Source organism: Canis lupus, chromosome X (assembly GCF_011100685.1).
Source record: "Canis lupus familiaris isolate Mischka breed German Shepherd chromosome X, alternate assembly UU_Cfam_GSD_1.0, whole genome shotgun sequence".
Classification (NCBI taxonomy): Eukaryota; Metazoa; Chordata; class Mammalia; order Carnivora; family Canidae; genus Canis; species Canis lupus.
This window is the reverse complement of record NC_049260.1, coordinates 38,942,806-38,963,393: the sequence shown is the minus strand read 5'-3', so window position 1 is coordinate 38,963,393 and position 20,588 is coordinate 38,942,806. Positions and strand designations below refer to the sequence as shown.

General features: G+C 40.4%; 1 protein-coding gene across 2 annotated transcripts in view; it reads right to left on the bottom strand.

Moving 5' to 3' along the window:
• KDM6A (lysine demethylase 6A) overlaps positions 1-16,669 on the bottom strand; it is a 213,940-nt gene extending 197,271 nt beyond the window's left edge. For both annotated transcript variants that reach the window (NM_001197185.1, NM_001197186.1), the window contains exons 1-2: positions 16,139-16,669; positions 15,860-15,923 (exon numbers count right to left, since the gene is read on the bottom strand). In NM_001197185.1, the coding sequence (NP_001184114.1) occupies positions 15,860-15,923; positions 16,139-16,299 (225 nt within the window). In that variant the 5' untranslated portion in view covers positions 16,300-16,669. The remainder of the gene's footprint in view (positions 1-15,859; positions 15,924-16,138) is intronic.
• Positions 16,670-20,588: the final 3,919 nt, after the last annotated feature.

Here is a 20,588-nt window from a genome sequence, read left to right as displayed (position 1 = left end):
AAGAATATTTTAAATGATCTGACAATATGCTGTCCACAAAAAAAAATCACTGTAAATGCAATGATAATAGGTAGATTTAAAGTAAAAGTTATGGAAAAAGACATATCATGTAAACATTCATTAAAAAAAATGGCTACATTACTATCAGATAAAGTGAACCTCAGAGCAAATAAAATTACCAGTAATTTTAGTAAGACAGACGTTACATAACGATAAAGGTTATCAACCCACTAGAAGATGTGACAATCTTAAATGTGTACACATCAAATGACAGAGCCTTGAGGTACAAAAAGCAAAAACTGATAAAAAGAAAATAGACTGGGGATCCCTGGGTGGCTCAGCAGTTTAGCACCTGCCTTCGGCCCAGGGCATGATCCTGGAGACCCAGGATCAAGTCCCATGTCGGGCTCCCTGCATGGAGCCTGCTTCTCCCTCTGCCTGTGTCTGTGCCCCTCTCTCTCTCTGTGTGTGTCTCATGAGTAAATAAATAAAATATTTTTAAAAAAGAAAACAGACAAAACCACAATTATAGGTGAAGACTTATCAACACATTTTAAGCAATTCACAGAACTGCTAGACACAAAATAAGTAACATAGAAGAACTGAATACAATCAACCAATAGGATCTAATTGTCATGCATACAACACTCCCAACAGCCGAATTCATTCTTCTCAAGCACCCATGAAACAGACACCAAGATAAACCATAACCTGGGTCATAAAACAGATGCCAACAAATATATAAGAGAATGGAAATTATACAGAGTAAATTCCCTAATCATAATGGACCCAAGCTAAAAATTACTAACAGAATGAAAACAGAGAAATCTCCAAATACTTAAAAACTGAACAACACACTACCAAATATTCCATGGATCAAAGAAGAAAGCTCAGAAGAAACCTAAAAATGCATAGAACTGAATGAAAATACAGTATGTATGAACATGGGGCACAGCTAAAGTAGTGAGGAAAGGTATATTTATAACACTGATTTTACATCAGAGAAAAAGAAGTCTCAAAAAGGGGCACCTGGGTGGCTCAGTTGGTTAAGCACCTGTCTTCAGCTCAGGTCATCATCCCAGGGTCCTAGGACTAAGCCTGGCATCTCACTCCTTGTTCAGCAGGAAGCCTGCTTTTCCTTATGCCTACTGCTTCTCCTCCTAGTGCTCTATCAGATAAAAAATAAAATCTTAAAAAAAAAAAAAAAGTCTCAAATAAATAATCCAAAAAACATGAACAAGTATTTCACCAAAGAGGCTCTACAGATAGAAAATAGGGAACATAATGGATGTTCAACATCATTAGCCATGAGGGAAATGTAAATTTAAACCACAATAAACTATCACTATATACCTATTAGAATGTCATAAAAAATAGTAGTAACACTAAGTGCTGGCAAGGATACAATGAAACTGGAACACAGGTGGGGACTGCTGATGGAAATATAAAATGGTAGAGCTGCTCTAGAAAACAGTTTAAACAGTTTGGTGGGTTTTTTTTTTTTAATTTTTTTTTTAATTTATTTATGATAGTCACACAGAGAGAGAGAGAGAGAGAGAGGCAGAGACACAGGCAGAGGGAGAAGCAGGCTCTATGCACCGGGAGCCCGATGTGGGATTCGATCCCGGGTCTCCAGGATCGCGCCCTGGGCCAAAGGCAGGCGCTAAACCACTGCGCCACCCAGGGATCCCGTGGGGGTTTTTAAATAAAACTAAACATGCTACTAACTATCAGCAACTGCACTCTTGGGTATTTATTTATCCCACAGAAAACTTATGTTCACAAAAACACCTGTACACAAATGGTCACAGCAGCTTTATTCGCAATAGCCAAAAACGAAAAATAACTCAATGTCCTTCCCAAGTAAATAAAGAAAATGTGGTAACATTAATACCATGGAGTACTACTCAGCAATAAAAAGGAACAAACTATTGATTCATACAACTTGGATTAATCTCCAGGGAATTCTGTTGAGTGAAAAAAGGCAATCCTAAAAGACACATACTGTATAATCCTATTTATATAACACCTTTCAAATGACAAAATTATAGAAATGAAGAACTGATCAGTAGTTGCCAGGGGTTAGGAATGGGAGTTGGGGGAGAGCGTGGCTATAAGCTAGCAACAAGACAGATACTTGTGATGGAACAGTTCTTTATCTTGATTATGTCAATGTCAATATTCTGGTCGTGATATTTATCGTATTATACTTTTTCAAGATGCTACCATTGGGAGAAACTTGGTAAAGGGTACACTAGATCTATCATTTCTTACAACTTCACATCAATCTATAATTATCCCAAAATAAAGTCAACTTTTTAAAAAGCCAATAGAAAAGAATTTCCACTTAACAAAAATGTATTCGTAATATCCAATCTGTAATGTGATGTCCATTTTTGTAAGGACACCCAAGTCCAACAAGACAAAGCAAGAGCCAAAAAAAATCCACCAGGACCCATCAGTTACCTCTTTTCATAGAATCATGACTCTTTAAGGGTTGGGTAATCTTTACAGATAACATTAAAAGTTATCCTTTGATGTCTGAATGCTATCTATAACAACGTGGCCACGTAGTGTCAATGAGCAAATTTAAACTTCAGTAGCAGAAGCCCACTTCATTTTATGTTTATCCTCTTTGAAAGACGGTTAAAACAAAAAGTTTCTCTTTAAGAAAATCCAATTCTCGGGGCACTTGGGTGGCTCAGTCGGTTAAGCATCCAACTCCAGCTCAGGTCATGATTCCAGGGTCCTGGGTTCGAGCCTGGCATCAGGGTCCCTGCTCAGCGGGGAGCCTGCTTCTCCCTCTCCCTCTGCTGCCCCCTCCCCCCATCAGTTGTGCTCTCTGGAGCACTTGCACATGCTTGCTTGCTCGCTGTCAAATAAATAAAATAAAATCTCTAAAAAAAACCTAAATCTATCTTTTTAACTGAGGTTTATAATAAAAACATAATCACACACACACACAGCAAAATCAAACAATAAAAATCTACATTCAATAGATCACAAAATGCCCCACTAATGCCAAGTAATTCTTACTACTCTCAAGGAAATCACGGGGCTTTATTCATTTTTATAACACCCAAATAAATACCCAACACCTAATAGTACATAGTTATCAATGTAATTTTTTTTTTGAGAGTGAGCAAACAAGCATGAGCGGGGGCTTGGGGGGTGATGTGGGGGACACAGAGGAAGAGAGAGAATCTTAAACAGGCTCCATGCCCAGTGTGATCCTGAGATCATGACCTGAGCCAAAATCAAGAGTCAGACGCTTAACCGACTAAGCCACCCAGGCACCCCTTCAATGTGACTTTTCTTACCAATGCACATGAGAATTCATTTAGCCCTGTTACATGAATTCTTAGCAAACAGTCCCAGTGAGGACACCCATCTTCTAGAATTAGAAATACCGGATCTGATCTAAAATATTATAGCCCCAATTATAAGCAGCAGTTTGGAGAAGTCAAAACACTAACCATTAATAATAAATAAGACCAACTTTCCAATCAAAGACTAATTGAATGGTTAATCATACCAGATTGACAAAAACATACAACGCTCAGTTCTATTAAGTGCCTGCATTCATTTGGTTTCTGATGCTGAAGGCTTGAGGCTGAAATCAAAAGAAAATTACTATCTAAAACAAAGTTCCATTGTGCCTTCCTTCTGGGTCAAAATCTTAAAGAATTGGGTCAATTCTAAAAACTCAAATGAATAGTCACCTAGAATTCTGGTGCTAGTCACTGAAAGTTTTAATTCCCAGCCTTTCATCTAAGAGATGGTAAAACTGGGAACATATGAATTAAGCAACTTGACTAGAGAAGGCAGCAGACCCTAAAACTCAGGTCTTCAGTTTTCTAACACATTGTTCTTCCCAGTATATCATACAACCTCCCAACCAAACCAACATTTTGAGCACCCAGACTGAAGAAACAATACTAAAGCATATTAACTATGTTAACAGGGCATGTGCATACAGCTATTTTTCCAGTTAGAGCAATAAGTTCTCTAGAGATCTATCCATATTCTCTTCCCCTAGTAACCTTAAAATAACCAGTAGATAAGAATTTGAGAAAATATGTGGTCATAGAATACCACAAACTGTGTGGTAAAAATCCATGCCATCTAAGCCTAACCAACCCAGTGGTTCTAAAGCTTTCCTTTCTTCCCAGTATACTCCCATCATTAATACCTCTACCCCTCTATCCAAGAGTAAGTAAACTACACAAACTAAAAGTAATGGAGTCCACAGTTAGGCTTAAAAGGGGTCCATACACTCCCTGAAATCATATACAAAATGTATGCAGCTACACTGACCCAAAAGGGCTAAAGACCCCCAAGAAATAAAGTACTACTGTTCTAGTTCTAACACCAGTCACTCATAAATGAAAATAAAGATATTCTGCCATGAAGTAAGTTAACACACTAAGCCCTATGCTGTTTTCGACTAATCAAGAATGTAAGTTTACCTATTCTTCTTTTTCTATAATAAAAACAAGAATAAACCAAGGAAATGACTCACTCCTGCAAATACAATATTATGAAGTATAAACTGTGGCTACTTCTATAAACATTCAGGGAGTGAATTAAGTTAATAATCACAGAGCCTGATAGTCATACTAATAAAACCAATATGAAGGCAAAATTTGCCAATTATTCCAATTCACATTTCACAGCATATAAAATTAAGCAACTTAAGAAAACACACATGAACATACTTTCAATTAAGACTTTCACATGTTGGGACGCCTGAGTGGCTCAGCCGTTGAGCGTCTGTCTGCCTTTGACTCAGGGCGTGATCCTGAAGTCCCCGGATGGAGTCCCGCATCGGGCTCCCTGCATGGAGCCTGCTTCTCCTTATGCCTATGTCTCTGTCTCTCTATATCTCTGTATCTCTCGTGAATAAATAAGAATAAAAATCTTAAAAAAAAGAAGACTTACACATGTTGAAAATTCTCTACCCTCAATACCATGTATAAAGGGAGTAACAGAACCTCAAAATCAAAAGAATTAAAAAAAAACCAAATCGATCCCCTCATCAACATCTCACTGAATGAGAGAACTCTCAAACCCAAGACAATTCAACATAGAAACTATTAACATTTTCATACAGCAAACAGTAAAATTAACAAAGTATTTTAATGACTGGTATACGCTATGACCTCATCTGTGTGGGGGAGGAGGAGAATACAATGGAATATGCTTGTATATGTGTTGAAACATGAAGTTACCCAATGTCTTTTATCAGTGGCTGCCTGATAAAAGGAACAAAATAACTGGGAGATGGTGTGGGAGGGGGATTTTCTTTTCACTGTTAACACCCTTCATAACTTTTAAATTTTGTACTATACTATGCACAAGTATACATATTCAAAAAAACTATATGAAGCTATTTCAAAAGTCAAAGATAGGATCATGGCTGCAATTAGAATAATAGCAGTAAGAATGGAGAGAAACAGACTTGAAATTTAAGATGTAGAAATGACAACCTAGGCGAACTATTAGGACTTTATAAGCTAAGAAAAAGGAGTCAAGAATCACTCCAAGGTTTCTGGCAAAGGTAATGGTTAAGTGCCATTCATTAAGATATGAAATATCAAAGATGATGATAAATTCAGTTTGCATATGTTCAGTTTAAGGTGCCTTCAAGATGCCCAAGTAATCAAGTGGCAGTCAAGTTTATGTGCAAATTGGAGGCAGAGTGAGTAAAGAAAATCTAGAACAGAGTCTCCTTAGAAAGGAGACAGATGTGGTGAAAGAAAACCAAAGTAGTGAGATGTTAGGATTCTTTACCAGAGATTCCAAATCTGCCTCTATCTCCACCCCTCACTCCTAAACTACAGCCTTAGTTTAAACTTAACGGTCTTTCCCAAGATGATGATAACATGTATCTTGTACTGAGCACCTTCCATGCTAGGCCCAATGCCAAGCATTTTCTTTCCTAACACAAAATGCAACCAACCACCTGCCAGAAATCTATTACCACTTCCATTTTACAGATGAAAAAGCTGAGCCTCTGAAAGATGAAATAATCTGTCCAAGGATCACACATCTAGTAAGTGGCAGAAGCAGAATTCTACTCCTAAATCCATACATTGCTATCTAACCAACAATACTAGGATCCTTTCCCCTCTGCTTTATCTCACTGTAGCTAATAACATTCCCATAAAACCTACTTCTGGTTATGTCAATTCCCTCATTAGAGAGTTAAATTCAGTGACCTCCCAAAACCTCCTAGGGCCTGCCTATAGTGATATGGGCCTTCACATGCTCAGATACTTTCTCCTAATCCCACCGTGACACCCTCACCAACACTAGACTATTTCACAACTCCTCAAACACCATTTAACTTCATACCTCCAACTCTTTGCCCTTTCCTTCCTCTTGATAAACTTCTACTCATGCTGGATAACCAAGACCAAAGATTACATCTTTGTGGAGTTTCTCTCATCTACTTACTTCTCCAGTCAAAATTAACTGATCCAAGATGCTGGGATTTTTGTGTATTGCTTAAACTACCCATAATCAAAATTTTTTAATGTTTTATTGACTCTATCATTTGAGAGCTCATAACACTCTGCAGATATCTTGATTATTGTACTTACTACAACATATGATCACTCAGTCTTGCCATTTTTCTCCAAAGACTGCAGGGGCAGGGGCCAGGTCTTAGTTGTTGCCCAAGGACTTGGCACAGTGCCTCATCCACAGCAGGTCAGTAAATACGTAATAAGCAAGTAAAACCAAAAGCTTTTCTAGTTCTCATTCTGATACTTGAACTTCAAAAACTTAAAACACTTATTTTAACTAGTGTATCTTAAAAACAAATTTCCCCTAAATGTATAAATGACCCAGACTCAATCAACTAAGATTCACAAAGTTCTTAGGCAAAATTATCTCTTTTGCCACATATTGTGTAATATTCTATTATGGAATCCTTCCACAATATTAAAATACAAATTTACATATATCCAGCTAATTTTCTGTTTTCTACTAGTTTTCCAAAGAACTAATTCTTCCATACGTCAAAAAAATCAAGGCTCAAAAAATACTTGCTATTAAGAAATTATTTTTATATGTAGTAAGGGGGTTGTGCCTATGTTTCAGAGGCAAACCGATAACTATGGATTAAATGATGTGGTTGATGCCTGAGATTTCCTTCAAAATAATGGGGGTGAGGGGCAAAATATAGATGAAACAAGACTAATCATGAGTTGAAAACAGCTGAACTGGGTAATTATCAATGATGGCTGGTTGGTTGATTTTCTCTGCTTTTGAAAATACTGGAAACTTTCCCTAACAAACTTTTTTAAAGAAGAAAAGGGGGCAGCCCAGGTGGCTCAGCGGTTTAGCGCTGGCTTCAGCCCTGGGCCTGATCCTGGAGACTCGGGATCAAGTCCCACGTCAGGCTTCCTGCATGGAGCCTGCTTCTCCCTCTGCCTGTGTCTCTGCCTCTCTGCCTCTCTCTCTCTCTCTCTCTCATAAATAAATAAATAAAATATTAAAAAAATAAAAAAATAAAGAAGAAAAGGATCTTGGGACGCCTGGGGGGCTCAGCGGTTGAGCATCTGCCTTTGACTCAGGACCTGATTCTGGAGTCCTGGGATCGAGTTCCACATCTGGCTTCCTGCATGGAGCCTGCTTCTCCCTCTGCCTATGCCTCTGCCTCTCTCTCTGTGTCTTTCATGAATAAATAAATAAAATCTTTAAAAGAAAAAAGAAGAAAAGGATCTGATAAAATGTAACAGATCCATAGCCTGAAAACAATCCATTATCTAAAAGGGTTTCTTCCATTGTTCTAAATTAGAATGTATTAGATGAATCATATAAACCTCTTAATTATAACAAAATCCAATCTTCTTCCTGAGAACAAACTTAACAACAGCATCTTTTATTTATTCTAACACAGACAAAATACTTCCACAGATCAAACTACAGAAAATACATTAACAGAATGGCAAGTTTTAGCAATGTAGAAAAGTAGAGAAAAGATAGAATAAAAGAAGAACTGGATTAAAAAACAACAACAAATAAAAGATAGTAGAAAAAAGTGGCAAACAGCCCACAAATTGGCTGAGAACCCTAAAACCATCCAAATAAGGCATTACTCCGGAGGAGGGCGGGGGGTGGGAGTGAATGGGTGACGGGCACTGGGTGTTATTCTGTATGTTAGTAAATTGAACACCAATAAAAAAAAATAAATAAATAAATAAAAAAAATAAAAAATAAGGCATTACTCCCAAACTTCCAGATTATAGTTCTTACTAGGTCCCAAATGCCAACCTGGGCAAAAAGGGACCCAAAAGGAAAGTCATCAAAGAAACAGATGCTATAAAGTTTGAAATGAAGATTGCAGGGTTGCCTGGGAGGCTCAGTCAGTTAAATGTCCAATTCTTGATTTCAGCTCAGGGCATGATATCAGGGTCATGAGATTGGGCTGCATCCTGCTCCACATGCAGTATGGAGTCTGCCTGAGATTCTCTCTCCCTCTGCCCCTCCCCCTGCTTTCTCTTTGCCTCTCAATAAATAAATAAAATCTTAAAATTAAAAAAAGGAAGATTGTATAGTGACTTACCACAAAGCTACCTAAAAGGCAAAGAAATAGGACCTAATAGGTTAGGTACATCCCTTCATTCACCTCTAGCCTCACTTAAAGACCATCAAGCTCAAAAGTATCTCAACTTGACAAAGCCTTTACAGTTATCTCTACACAAACAGTAGAATAAAATCCATTTTTAATCAACCAAAATGTAATTCTGGTGTATTCACTATCAGGATGCCTACTGTATTATTTGTACAGTAATACATGTCTAAAGTAAAAAACAAAAAAACATAGCAGTACAGAAATCTATAAAGTTTAAAATCTCCCCTCCTCCTCATCCCAGAGCGGTTTTGTACTCCAAGATGACCTTTATTTACTTATTGAGTATCCTTCCAAAACTTGGTCAAAGAACTTCTTAAATTGACCCATCCTTGAGTGATCCCAAGAAACCACACAAAGACAAATATTACTATAAAATGAGATCAGAGATCGAACAGAACACACAACAGATTATCCCTTCAACATCTGCTAAAAACTAAAATTTGACTTTAAATCATGTTTTCCTAAACAAAATTACAAGATTCCTTGCTAACAGCCAAATAAAGAAACACCACCTACAGGAAACACAAGAAATAGTCCTCATCCTATTAATAGTAGCCATTCTACTGAGGCCCAACCTAGGGCAGAATTTGAAACTCAATTTACAACTGCCCCAAGAGTAAATAACTGATAATGGGGATCCAAGAAAGCAAGTACTGTTTTGCAGAAGCCATCAATGCCTACCCACCTCCAGCACCAGGAATCCAGAGAAAAAAGGTCCAGTCCATAAAAGTACCCAGGCATGAGGAGCTAGCAGAAAGGGTCCTTTTTTTCCTGGGGTCTAGTGTTCAAAGTGTATAATCTGTTGAAACATGGAATAGGCTGTCTGTAAATTAAACTAGCCCAGACACCATTCTGAAATATCTCACAAATGTAAATACCACCCTCCATTAAACTCACAAGTATACTCTAAAAATTTAATCAAATAATCTAGTTTTAAATGTCTGAGAGAGAGTATGTTACATAATAAAAATTCTCATTAAATGTTTTCAAAAAATAAAATACATCAGAATATGGTGGGTCTCAGATGCTTAAACTAGCAACTATCAGTTAACTCTAATGACCTAAAATCCAGAGGCTGTTAACTTTTTAAATTCCCAAATCAGGAATACACAGTCCAAGAATAGTTAAATCTAACAATGAGAGACATGCGGACATGAGCCAGGATAGCATCCTGCAAAGGCGATGTTTCTCCTGCCTTTACTTCAGTCAGTCCTGGAATGTGTCAGGTAGCACAAGGGGTTTTGAATGTTAAGTTTTCCTCGGTGAAGTGAGTGATGATCAAGTTAATGTGGCTTGGCTAGAAATACTGTAAAGGCCCTCCACCTTTGCACAAACAGGGTTTAAGAACCCACAAACCCAGGATCCCAATACCCTACACAGTGTACGTGTACTCTAAGAGAGTCTCATTCAGCCCTGTGTTCTACTGCTCACCAGGTAATTCTGGGATAATGCCCACTGTCACTGACATCTTGCTACAGGTGCCTCCAATGCACCTTACCAGCAAGGTTCTTGTTAGACTACCTACAAAGACAAAGAGCTGGGACTTCACAAGCTTCCCAAACAGGTTCCTGTGACTGCTTTTGTGCCTGCTTGCTGCTAATCAAGGTTTCTATGGTTGGCCAAAAAACAAACAGGCAAAAAGCCATTCTAACTTCTTAAATTGACCTTTATCATAAAACTTTCAGGACACTTCACACTATTCTTTTACCACCGACATTCCTATGTTACATTATCCTTATACTTACCTCACTCCTCTTAAGGAGCTTAAGTTTTCAATGCAGGCAAGGGATATCTAAATTATCTTTACATTCCCTGCACAGAAGACTTGCATTTAATGTAGTCAATGTTTGTTGCTCTAATGTACCTTTAACAATATGCAAAACTGGGCAGCCCCGGTGGCACAGCGGTTTGGCACGACCTGCAACCCAGGGCGTGATCCTGGAGACCCTGGATTGAGTCCCACGTCGGGCTCTCTGCATGGAGCCTGCTTCTCCCTCTGCCTGTGTCTCTGCCTCTGTGTGTGTGTGTGTGTGTGTGTGTCTATGAATAAATAAATAAAATCTTTAAAAAATATATGCAAAACTGATACGTGTAAAGCTTCAGTATGAGTACATAATACTATCAATTTTGCATTCATTAAATAAATTACATTAATTAACTAGTCTACAAATAAATATATGTGGGCCCTAAATAACCTAACCACCATTCCAATTCTTAGACAATCTGGTGGCGTTTTTGTAACATAAATTAGTTCTCTGGATACCACATTTCAAAAATATTATTAATAATGCACAATGTTATCAGTCATTAACGTCATTAATTTCAAAGAGCTCAAAGTATCACAATGAGTTTCAAAGTAAAAATAAACTTAACAAAAACCCTTTCAAATCTGCAAAAGAATACTGGTACTATACAAAATAAAAACTAAATGTTACATAATAAAGTCAGATTTCAATTTTTTTACTCCATAGCTAGCCAAGCACTGAACCTTCACTTTGGTTTAAAACAAGTGGCCCATCACTCCACCTTACCATCTAAGTCACAAAAACCCATCACTTGGGCAGTTTTTCTTAACCTAAAATATTTAGAGGTGGCAGTCAAATGTTCCCTGGTTATTTCAACTTGTAATTGATTCCACAGAAACAGCTATCCAGTGAAAAAGATGACCAAACTTAAATAGTACCTGTTTATATATTCCTACAGTTCTAATTTGTGCCCAGATACACAAACATTTCTGTGATCTCTTTCCATAGCTTTTATTACCAGGAATGTAGCAGAATTTTAGGAAAAAATGTACTAATGGCATAAGACTTTATTGAGGTGAAGAATGACTATAATTATCTACGAAGGTAACCTTCCAAACTAGAAAATATTTTTTAAATATATCAAATTTAAGATCTAATTCTTAAACACAGGGCATGACATTATTCTGTGGTTACTTTTGCAACACAAACACTAAACCTTCTTTAGCACTAGAAATGAATATATCTTTTTATGTGCCTATAAACAAAAAAAGTAACATAATTTTACACATAATCTTCTAAATATTATAGTATAAATAAGCCACCTCTAGGACTGACCTAATAATTCCCCCCTACCATCTACATGCAAGCAAATCAAATTTAGGAAAATATATGCTTTAATGGATTTTAAACTACTTCCATTACCAAAAAATTAAAAATGCCAATTTTAATACTAATTATCTCCTAGGAAAAAAGAACATTTTTAAATGTAAACAATCCATAACTACTTCTAGGCATTCTACATAATCTTTCTACTAAATAGAATCACAAAAAAATAGAAGTTCCAATAAAACAATATTCAGGACAAACTTAAAAATGATGTAAAGATACTTCAAAATGAACAACTATATACTTAGGCAATAGTTCCCTGACACATGTGAAGATTCCTCAGCCCTTTAGCATTATATTACTATAAATATACCTTATAGTATTACTCTATTTATTTTTCCTATATGTATGCTATATATTACTATATGATACTTTAATTCAAATCCTTTCCCAACTGATAACAAGATTAACCCAAAATATTTTCAAAAATGTACTAAAAGTCACCACAGTTCATTTGTTTAAATGTTTTATTTCTTAATACTTTTCAGTAACTCCACTGTAATTTAAATGTAAGAATCTTGAATCATTATATTACCAAAAGAGTAATGGTGAGCATTAATTTAAAGAGCAAAGTGGTCAAGATCATGCTGTATTTCACAAACTCTGATTAAGCAACCGCTTACTGTTTACAATCTTTTAAGGATATTTTAAAGAGGGGATCCCTGCGTGGCTCAGCAGTATAGCGCCTGCCTTCGGCCCAGGGTGTGATCCTAGAGTCCCGGGATCTAGTCCCACATCGGGCTCCCTGCATGGAGCCTGCTTCTCCCTCTGCCTGTGTCTCTGCCTCTGTCTCTCTCTGAGTCTCTCATGAATAAATAAATAAAATCTTAAAAAAAAAGATAAAGATATTACTACAAAAATAATATACCATATTATTAATTTATTTTCCTAATCCAAACCCCAAGCACTGTATATCAAATAGCGATCATACAAACAAAAAATCTTTTAAGGAGTCTAATACAAATGAATCTTACAAAAACAGAGACTAAGAGAAATCAGCAGTTTGGATTAAGTATTGTCACACCCGGAAAAAGAACATACAAGTTTAGAGGCAAGTAAAAGACACTTATTAAATGCTTAAAACTTTCCAAATCTTTTAAGTCAACAGTTATCTTTTTTTACATCTACAAATTTGAATTTTAAAACCTGAATGAAAATCCAATTTTATATATATATGAATAAAAGTGTTAAGAAACCTAGATATTACTACTTGTTTTCTTTTTTAAAAAACTTTTTTTTTTTTTTTTTTATTCATGAGAGACAGACAGACATAGGCAGAGGGAGAAGCAGGCTCCACACAGGGAGCCTGATGTAGGACTCGATCGTGGGACTCCAGGATCATGCCCTGGGCCCAAGGCAGATGCTTAACCACTATATTACCCAGGCGTCCCTATATTACTACTTTTGAATCAGAAAGTTCTAGGAGGTGCAGACTAAATTTGTTGGGGGGTGAAAGACTGGCAGGACATAAATAGCAGCTAAGAAGAGAACTCTGGGAGTTATTGAATTCCATTACCTGCCTGCCCTAGGTAAGTAGCCTGAACCAACCCCAACAAAGAAAAGCCAACTCTTGTTTTCAGAACTCTCAGATAGTAAGAATTCTGAAACCAACATAGCTCAACATTACACACACACACACACACACAAACACACACACAAACAGGTCTGTTGTTCCCCAGGACTGTTCAAAAGATGGGTGAAACTAAATAATTTAATACTTCCAAAAGCAGGACCCCAGCTCATTCATTCTATTCAGAATCCAATTTGAACACAAGGTGCGAGGTTATATAATGTCAAGCTTTACATTACACATTTCGCTGGAAATGTTAAGGCTCACAAGAATTGCGTGAGGTTGCAAGCACATACTCTAGAATGTTTTACTGTTAAGGCTAATGAGTCTTGACCTAAATAGGTAGGACCTCAGAAGCACAAAGCCTGAGTAATAATTTTTTTCGTCAGCTCCATGAAATACTTAATTTATCAGATTATTTTATTAAGCTTAATTCTTCCCCAAAACACAATGAAGCTTTCCAAGTTTCTCATTTATAACATTACTGCATTCAAACATCAAGAAAGTAACACACATTTTCACAAAAATATTTGAAAATGTTGAGTTCTCTAAAATTCAAACACAATAATACATAACCGCAGGATTCAGTATTACAATCTGAAATCCAGTGTTAAGCACCATCCGCTGTGAATCTACTAAATAGGAGCATTCGGAGACATGAAATCATCAGCCAGCATTTTACACATTATCTGCATAAAACATCAGATTTCATTTCTTCATTATCGTAAACCAAAAGCAATAGATTTGGCCAAACTTTTCCGAATGTGTTATCTTTGCAAGCAATTTTACCAACCCCCAATTAGGCTGGCAATAATCACTCTAAAATAAAGTGATGCTCCTTATATTTAAATATTTTATTTAATCTTTTGGAAAGACAACTTTGACAGTAATTATTTTTAATATTTTAAATACTCAGAAAAAATTAAGGTTTTAATTATTGATGCTTAAATCATTTCAGAGCTAGTCACTACTCATTTTTCCAGTGATAATTTTAATGAAACTAATTAATACCTACTTCGCCAAAGTTTAATTCAAGTTTTCTGTATCAGTCAAAGGCACTAGGCTTACTGAAAAGGCCAATTCGGTTTAGCTCTCTGGTCATTATTTGTGATTGAAACCCCTTACGCTTAGTTACTTTGAAATAAAAACAGAAGTTAATTACAGATAAAGAGGAATTAGTGACTCTTCCAAACCGAACTACAGACAAAAACTGAGGGCAACTAAGTTTAAAAAAAAAAAATCAACTTAAGACTAAAATGCTTAGGCTTTAATCATTTCAAACTTCCTTCTCAATTCTAACAATAAGGCTAGGTGTCAAACGCAAAGCTACTGATTTCAGCTTGAAAAGAAAATGTCTAACGGATGCAACACCTATCGCACACACTCCAAGTTCCACGGCCTCAATTAAGAAAGCATACAAATATCATTTCAATCATATTTTGGTCAGGAGAGACAAACTGATGCAGACAGATCGAGACTCCACAGCCTTTGTTCAACAGCTTACGGATGGGCAACTAAATGTGCTACAGGTTGATAAGCATTTACCAAGCTTATGAATGCTGCTTCCAAGCTTGAGAAGGGTATAAGAATTCTACATGCTAATCATCTTGGACAATTTTTATTAAGCACCATCGAGCTACACTCCGAAGGAAGGGCCTATTCATCGCTACTATTTATTTCCATGTTTACCTCTCCTCCCTCCCCCCCAAACCCCCCCTTCACTTTCTCCTCCCACCCTGTCCCGCCATCTTGGGCCGATAGGAGCAGCCATTACTTAACTAAATGACAGTGCCAACAACTTTCCACACAAATAAACAGAGAACACACCCCGAATCCCCCCCCCCCCCAGCCTTCCCGGTCAGACACATAGGAAACGAGACTCCAGGAAGAATACACATTCACAAATAACTGCCGGATTTCTATGGCAGAAAGACCCAAAAAGTAAACAAGTCACCTAACTTCAGGTAAAAGAGAGACCAGTAGAGATGCATGTCAACAGCCCAATGCAAACTCTTCACCGCCCTAAACTACATGCAACTTTCCCCTTCTGGGATCAGGGACACAGGAAAGCCCAAAACGTTTGGTTAACAGTAGACATTATGAAGAGCGTGCCTGAAGGAAAAGAATAAAAACCACGGGAGGCAAGTTAAGTCAGAAATTTGGGGAAATCTGCACACATTTACGATCCCTTGACAGTGATCAGGCACCTCGGACATCATCGCTCTACCTCCAAAACGCCGTAAAAAGAGAGGCGATTTTGTCGACCCAGTTGGGCTCGGGCCCCAAAGCTTGCTGCCTCTGTTCCTCTAGCTACAAGAAGAGAGAGCGATTTCGCAAGGGTACAAGCGAGGTATCTGGGGGTGGGGGAAGAGCAAAGGCAGGAAATAGTTTTCCGGAAGCCCCTCGGCCATCGTTCGTGGCCACAATGAGCGCCGGCCGGGCCGCGGGGCCCGGGGCGAGCCGGGCGCCGGCCGGAGAGATCGTGTCCGCGCTCCGGCCCGCGGGCTGCCTTACCTTGCCCAGTAGGGCCTTCGTCCTGGCGCCATCTTCATGAAACCTCACGAACCCGAATAGGCGGCTGTGGGGAGAGACACATGCGGCTCGTTAGAGCTCCGGGGACGCCACCGATCCACCCCTGCCCGAGCCCGAGGCCCCGGCGGCCGCTACGGCACGGAGAGCGCCAAGCCCGGGGTGCCCGCCCCGCCGCCGCCAGAGGCGAGCCGCGCTCGGGCCTCCCCGGAGAGCGGCGCCAGCCCGTCCGGAGCCGACCGGACGGGTGACGGCGGCCCGTACCTGTCCAGTCCGCCGAGCGCCTCCCTCTCCTCGGCTGTCAGGCTGGGGGACGCCTCCTCGCTCTCGCCGCTCGCTTTTCCCGCCGCCATTTTCTTTTCCTCATCACCGAAAGCGGCGGCGGCAGCGGCGGCGGTAGCGAGCGACACTCCGCAGGATTTCATGGAAACGCAGCGAATTCACAACTCCAACGCCGACACCCCCCCCCGGGCCGGGGCCCGCAACGACGTCCCCAATCTCCGCGCGGGACCGGCACACCAACTTTATCGCCACCTCCTCCTCCGCCGCGGGCGGCAGCGACGAAAAATCCCAACGCGGCGGCGGTGAAGGCGGCGGCGGCAGGGGCTGCGGAGCCCCCGGGTCGGCAGCGGCGGCGGCTCGGCTGTAGGGTCACATCGCGGGGGCGGGCGGGGGACAGCCACAGGCGGGGACGGCGGGAACGGCCGGAGCGCACGGGGCTGGGGGGCAAGGGGGGGATCCGTTGGAGACACAAACTTCCCCGGCACCAGCACAAAGTTGTTGTAATTGTGTCACACAGCGAACCCCACGCCGCCGCCGTGACCCCCCCTCAGCGCCCGGCCAGCGCGGCCAATCGTCGCCGCCCGCTCGCCTCACGTGACCTTTGTTGACTCACGTCAGCCGTGGCTCCACTCAACTTGCTAGCTGCCGAGCCCCGCCCACCGAGGCCGCCACCGACGGGGAGCGGGACGCAGGCCAATTCTGGCCGGTGGTTGGCTGCTGGGCCCGTCTGTCGGGGGGGAAGGGTTGTCACCGAAAGGCAGCAGGCGGTTAGGTTGTGCTAGTTAAATACAGTGGGGCAGAGAATGGAGGGTCCGGGCCGTGTCACCTCGGGAGCCGCGGCGGGATGGGGGGGGTGGGGGGCCGCGGGGGGAGGGGAGTGGTGGGGAAGGGCGAGGTCCGGCACCGCCCGCGGCGAGCGTGAGCAGTGAGCGAGGACGCCATGTACGGCCTTTGCCTTCCGGAGAGCTAGGTGGTGGGCCCAGACCACTGCCCCGGCAGTCCCGCGCTCCGGGGGTCCCGGGCCTCGCAGGGCCTGGTAAGGATCGCGTCGCCGGGAGGCGGCGCACGGCCTCTGACCTCCACCCTCCGAAGAAGGCGCACACTTTTGGCACCGCTGGAAATAATGGCCTCCGCGAGGAGCGCACTCCGGGGCGGCTGCTGCCCGGGCAGGGCGGCTTGGGCGCCGCCCTAGGCCAGGCCCGCGCTCCCCGCCCCGATCCCCTCACCCGTGCGGAAAGTGGGGAAAGGCCTCCTGACCCCCGGCCGGAGTGAATGAGGAGTCGCCCACGGGGTCTGGCTCGCCGATCACGGCTCCCCACCGCCGAAGGTCTGTTGGCGGCACTTCGGGGCCAAATTTTCGTGCTACCTGCGTTTTATCGGTAGTTCGTTATAGTATTGTAAGAAAATAGTAACAGTTGTTAAGCAGGACCTCCAGAATGTTGGTTTCGGTTTCTGTTGCTGATCTCGGGGTCCTTCATGGAAGAGTTGGGGCTGCTTGTGGACAGGTCTTAAGGAAGACACAGTTAAGATCCTCCCTCATCACAGCTTGCAGCCCAGAAAAGCTTTTTCTACCCCCACCCCCAACATGCCTTAGACAACAATAACACTTTCTTGTTCGGACCATACCTTAGATATAAAAGTTACTAGTCTGGTTTTCAATCCAAAGTGTAATTGGGAGAAAAAGAAACCATGCTTTCAGTCCGTTACTCTTCAAAAGAAATTTAGTAAGGTATGTCTCATATAATGGATCTGTTACATGGCACATCTCCAGTGTTCAGAGATAGGAAAATAGCAATTAATGGACATACGGTAACAAGGTTTCCTTTATAAATGTGGACTCTTGTCTATAATTACATAGCCAATAGACAAGATACATTTAACTTGGATTTCAAAGTAGAAGGAAGACAATTCAGTGCTGACTCAGTAATCCTAGCAGTATTCAGTGAGAAGCTATAGAAATCCCAACTGATTTTGCACACAGATATGGTTTTAAATTGTTCCCCTGAGACCAGTAACTAAACTAACAAACTAGTTTCATATAGATTATATTTCATGTTTAATTACTTTCTCTGAAACACTTCTTCCATTCTTTTTTTTTTTTTTTTTTTTTATTAATGAAAGACACACACACAGAGAGAGAGGCAGAGACACAGGCAGGCAGAGGGAGAAGCAGGCTCCATGCAGGGAGCCTGACGTGGGATTCCATCCCGGGACTCCCGGATCACGCCCTGGGCCGAAGGCGGCGCTAAACCACTGAGCCACCCAGGGATCCCCCCATTTCTTACATTCTTTATGGTATTTATTCCATTTTATTTGGATGAGTATAGGAAGTGGAATGTCTTCTACAGCTAAATTCACACATGCATTGTTAACTTTATCAAAAACACGATCTTCAAAGCCTGGGAGATTTTGACACCAAGATTTTCCTTCCACACACACCCTTAGTTTTGCACAGATAAAATTCAGCCAGTATTTGGCCATCTTCCTGGAGTTGGCAGTTCTTGACTCAGGCCCTGAGGAATTATAAGGCTACCCACCTCAGGCCTCTCAAAACCTTTCCCACCACATAATCATCACTAGATAATAGCAGAATTGCATTGAGTGGATGCAATGGGTGGTGTTGGAGTCAGGTAGACTTAGATTCAGTTCCTTACTGCACAGGCTGTGTGACCTTGGGAAAATTACTTATCCTCTAAGCTGGAAGTACATGTCTCATACAACTACGGATATCCATCCTCCATTATGAAGCATGAAACAACTTTTATATAGTAACATCAATCTTAAAATCACTATGTAATTTTTTAAATCTAGAATAGTTTATAATTTGTCAAATAAATGTATATACAATAGGTATGAAGCCTCCAAGGTTTAGGTCCTCACTGGAGAGAGAAATGGTGAGATACCTGATTTTGTGATTATTCCTATGCAAAATGAATCTGAAAACCCATATGGAAAGCAGAGCAGTTGAGCCAGAGCATGAACTGTGAAATCCTACAAATCTAGGTTCAAATCCTAACTTGATAGCTGGATAACCCTACACAAGTTAGTCTAGTTTGAGCTTCAGTGCCCTCATCTGTGAAAAAATATATCCATTTTACAACATTATCTTGAATATTAAATGCTATAAGGTAGGTAAAGTGCTAGATACACAATATACATTCAAAGACCTCAAAACAAAGAAAGCTTGGAATTTCTAAAATCCTTTCTATGCTTTTGCATTCTGGGTTTTGGGTTTTTGTGTGTGTGTGTGTGTAAAGATTTTACTTATTTATTCAATGAGAGACACAAAGAGCGGCAGAGGGAGAAGCAGGCTCCCTGTGGGGAGCCCTATGCGCGACTCCATCCTCAGACCCCGGAATCACTGCCTGAGCCAAAGGCAGACACTCAACCACTGAGCCACCCAGGTGCCCCCACCTTCTGGGTTCTAAATGTATTGATCACCACTCTGCCAATCACTCACTCCTTATCCCTCCCAACCTCTCTATAAAACCAACATAATGGATGGCTCAGCAGTTGGGCTCTGCTTTTGGCTTAGGGTGTAATCCTGGAGTTCATGGATTGAGTCCCACATCCGGCTCCCTGAGGGGAGCCTGCTTCTCCCTCTGCCTATGTCTCTGCCTCTCTCTGTGTGTCTCTCATGAATAAATAAATGAAATCTTTTTAAAAAATAAATAAAAATAAACCCAACACGTAGTTCTAATTCACTTTTTACTTAAGGCATATATTCCAACATTGCCACATATCCCATTATTCTAAATTTAGATTCTTATTTCATAATTCTAACTTAATACACTAGGAGCAGGGGAGAGTAGTTTGAATTTACCAAGTTGATATGACTAATATATGCATAGATAAATCAACATTTTAAAATTATATAATTTGTGTCGTGCTGAGTCCGATTATGGACTAATTAGTGTATAATTTGTAAATATTTATGTAAGTACCATCATTAATATCAGACAAGAAGCCCATTCAATTATACGAAAACAAATTTAGCTTCCTTTTAAATAACTAAATACTTAACCTTAAGCATTTAGGAATATGTAGTTTATTTGTAGTGTTAGTGTCACATAACCCATACATATAAAAAGTCATACAACAGAGTCATGATTTATCTACTCTTATAATTAGAACCATACTTTTTTTTAAATCAGGGGTACCTGGGTGGCTCAGGTGATTGGGTGTCTGCCTTCAGTTCAGGTCATGGTCCCAGGGTCCTGGGATGGAGCCCCCATGTTGGGCTCTCTGTTTAGTGGCGAGTCCGCTTCTCCCTCTCCTTCTGTGATCTCTCTCAAATAAATAAATAAAATCTTATTTAATAAATAAAATACAGAATAAGGTTTGAGGGGAGATAAGGAGCCAAGTACAGACTTCCAATTATTATAAAAACTTCAGTTGTCAAAACAGTTTTGGGACTTCTAAATGAAGTTAA